The following is a 2,540-nucleotide window of genomic DNA, read 5'->3' on the forward strand; positions in this document are numbered from 1 at the left end:
TTTTTTTTAATACATTTTTAGCATTTTTTTTATTGTTAAAAATTTATATAAAAAATCACACATTTGGTAGGTTTTGCTTCTTATTTCATGTTCACTCATGATTTTATAATTTTCAGTAAATTTTTAAAAAATAGTTTATGCACAAATAATGGATAAAAAACTTGTACATTGTAGTTCAATAAAAAAATGTCTTATATGATAAGTTTATTAATTTTTATATAAATTATTTAAAAGTCATATCTACTATAATGCATTTTTGGTTGACAATATTAGTGCATAAAAAATAAATTCTAAATTTCAATCAATAAAAAAATTGTCACAAAGAATGTGTTATATATGCATTACCTCTCTTTTAATAATTCTCACATTTTTTAATTAAGACGAAGGGGAACCAAAACAGCTAGGATCTACACCAAATTCTACCTAGTAGCAAAACCAATATAGGTTCAGACTGCCAAATTCTCCATCCAAAATAGGGACTACAGCAGGAACAATGCTGCAAAAGAAAAAATAAATTGCAACTGAACCAAGAATAAATGCAGCAGGAAGCCTAAAAAACCATAGAAAATCCATCAAGAAAATTTGGTGGACTTAGCCATTCTAGAACAAGTTCTAGGCACCAAATCATCTACGGATTGTTTCTTCTTCTTTTTCTGACCCTTGTGAACACCTGGCTGGACAGGTTGACTTTCTTCTTGCCAATCAAAACCACTATCTACTAATTAATAAGAGTTGGAAGTCATTTTGAACAACAGTATCAAACTGAGACAAGTCTGTTGTATGAACAACAAATTCAGCAAAAGTGACCAGGATTGAAATAGCACCTAGCTTATGAATCTGTACATCATCTGGAACTGATTTTTTCAGCTTCTTTGTAGCCTCACACACTACCTCATCTAGCACATCCATTCGGAAACAAGCACCTTTATCATTCGGATGGGTCATAGCTTCAAATACATTAAAAGTGATCACCTCATCATGGACCCTCAATTTTAATTCACCATCCCCAACATCAATGATTGCTCGTGCAATCTTCATAAATGGCCTCCTCAAGATAATAGGAATAACAGAGTCTTCTTCCATATCCATAACCACAAAATCAACTAGAAATGTGAATTTGTCAACTTTGACTAGCATGTTTTCAATGACACCATAGGGATACTTGATGGACCGGTCTGCTAGTTGCAAAGTCATGCGGGTTGGTTTTACTACCACCTGTCCAACTCTATCTAACATAGATAAGGGCATGAGATTAATGCTTGCACCCAAGTCTAGCAGTGCTCTTCCAACTAATAGGTCCCCAATAGTGATTGGAATTGTAAAGCTTCCAGGGTCCTTGAACTTGGGAGGTAAGTTCTTTTGAATTATGGCACTACACCCCACTTCCAACTCAATAGTCTCCTGCTCAATGAACTTTCTCTTCTTTGTCAAGAGGTCTTTCATGAATTTTGCATAAGTGGGCATCTGCTCCAATGCCTCTAAGAATGGAATGTTGATCTGAAGCTTCTTAAAAAGCTCCATGAAACGTGCAAATTGCTTCTCTTTATCCTTTTTGCTTGGGGCTGGGGGATATGGCATATCCTTGGTACTAGACACCTTGGGTTTCATCTTCAATTCTCTTGCTAGCTGGCTCTTTGATTTTTTAACAACAACTTCCTCAGCCAACTATTTTCCCTCCATGACATTCTCTTTTGCATTTTCTATTTTTTTATTTTTTCGATTATTTTCTCCATCTCTCTCTCATTTCTTCCTCTTTTTCTTGTTGCTCTTCCTCATCCTCGAACACACCTACTCTCTTACCACCTCTTGTTGTAATTGCACTACAATTCTCCTTTGGATTAGTATGAGTATTGGCTGAAAATTTTCCACCATAATTTTCAGCCAATTGTTTGGCCAGCTACCCCATTTGAATCTCCAAATTCTTTATAGATGCTTCAGTATTATTGTGGTTAGAGATTGAGACCTGCATGAATTGATTCAATGTTTCTTCAAATTTAGATTGTCGTTCATACAAGTTGAGAATTTGCATAGGAGGTCTACTAGACTGAACAATATCATTCTGGTTCCACCCTGTGCTAGGGTGTGATTGCCAATTCTTCCCATAATTACCACCATAATTTCCTCCTTGTCGAGCTTGATTCCCCATGTAATTCACCTCTTCTCCATGAGATGGGAAAGTATCAATGCACTGCCCGTGAGGATGATTCAACCCACAAAGATCACAACTCAGAACTTGATGTTGAGTGGATTGTAACTGTTGTGGAATCCGAGCAATTTGCTTGGTAAGAGCCTCAATTTGCTGGGACAAGAGCTTATTTTGAGCTAATAAAGCATCTTGAGATCCCAACTCTAGAATTCCTTTTTTCTGTCTTGACTCCCTTTCAGCTGGTAAATCATAGTCATTTGCTGCCATAGCATCAATCAACTCTATAGCCTCCTCCGGTGTTTTAAAACGCATACTACCTCCAGCTGAGGCATCCAATAGAATTTTCACCTGTGGCTGCAATCCACCCAGAAAAATATTAACCTGAGTAAGGTCA

General features: G+C 36.5%; 1 protein-coding gene across 1 annotated transcript; it reads right to left on the reverse strand.

The window, feature by feature from the left end:
• Window positions 1–711: 711 nt before the first annotated feature.
• On the reverse strand, window positions 712–1,608 carry LOC109810218 (uncharacterized). The gene has a single exon (XM_020373627.1). It carries the CDS (start codon window positions 1,606–1,608, stop codon window positions 712–714), a length of 897 nt encoding a protein of 298 aa, XP_020229216.1.
• Between the last annotated feature and the right edge of the window lie 932 nt (window positions 1,609–2,540).

The sequence above is a fragment of the Cajanus cajan genome, chromosome 5 (assembly GCF_000230855.2).
Source record: "Cajanus cajan strain Asha chromosome 5, NIPB_CcT2T_4, whole genome shotgun sequence".
Classification (NCBI taxonomy): domain Eukaryota; kingdom Viridiplantae; phylum Streptophyta; class Magnoliopsida; order Fabales; family Fabaceae; genus Cajanus; species Cajanus cajan.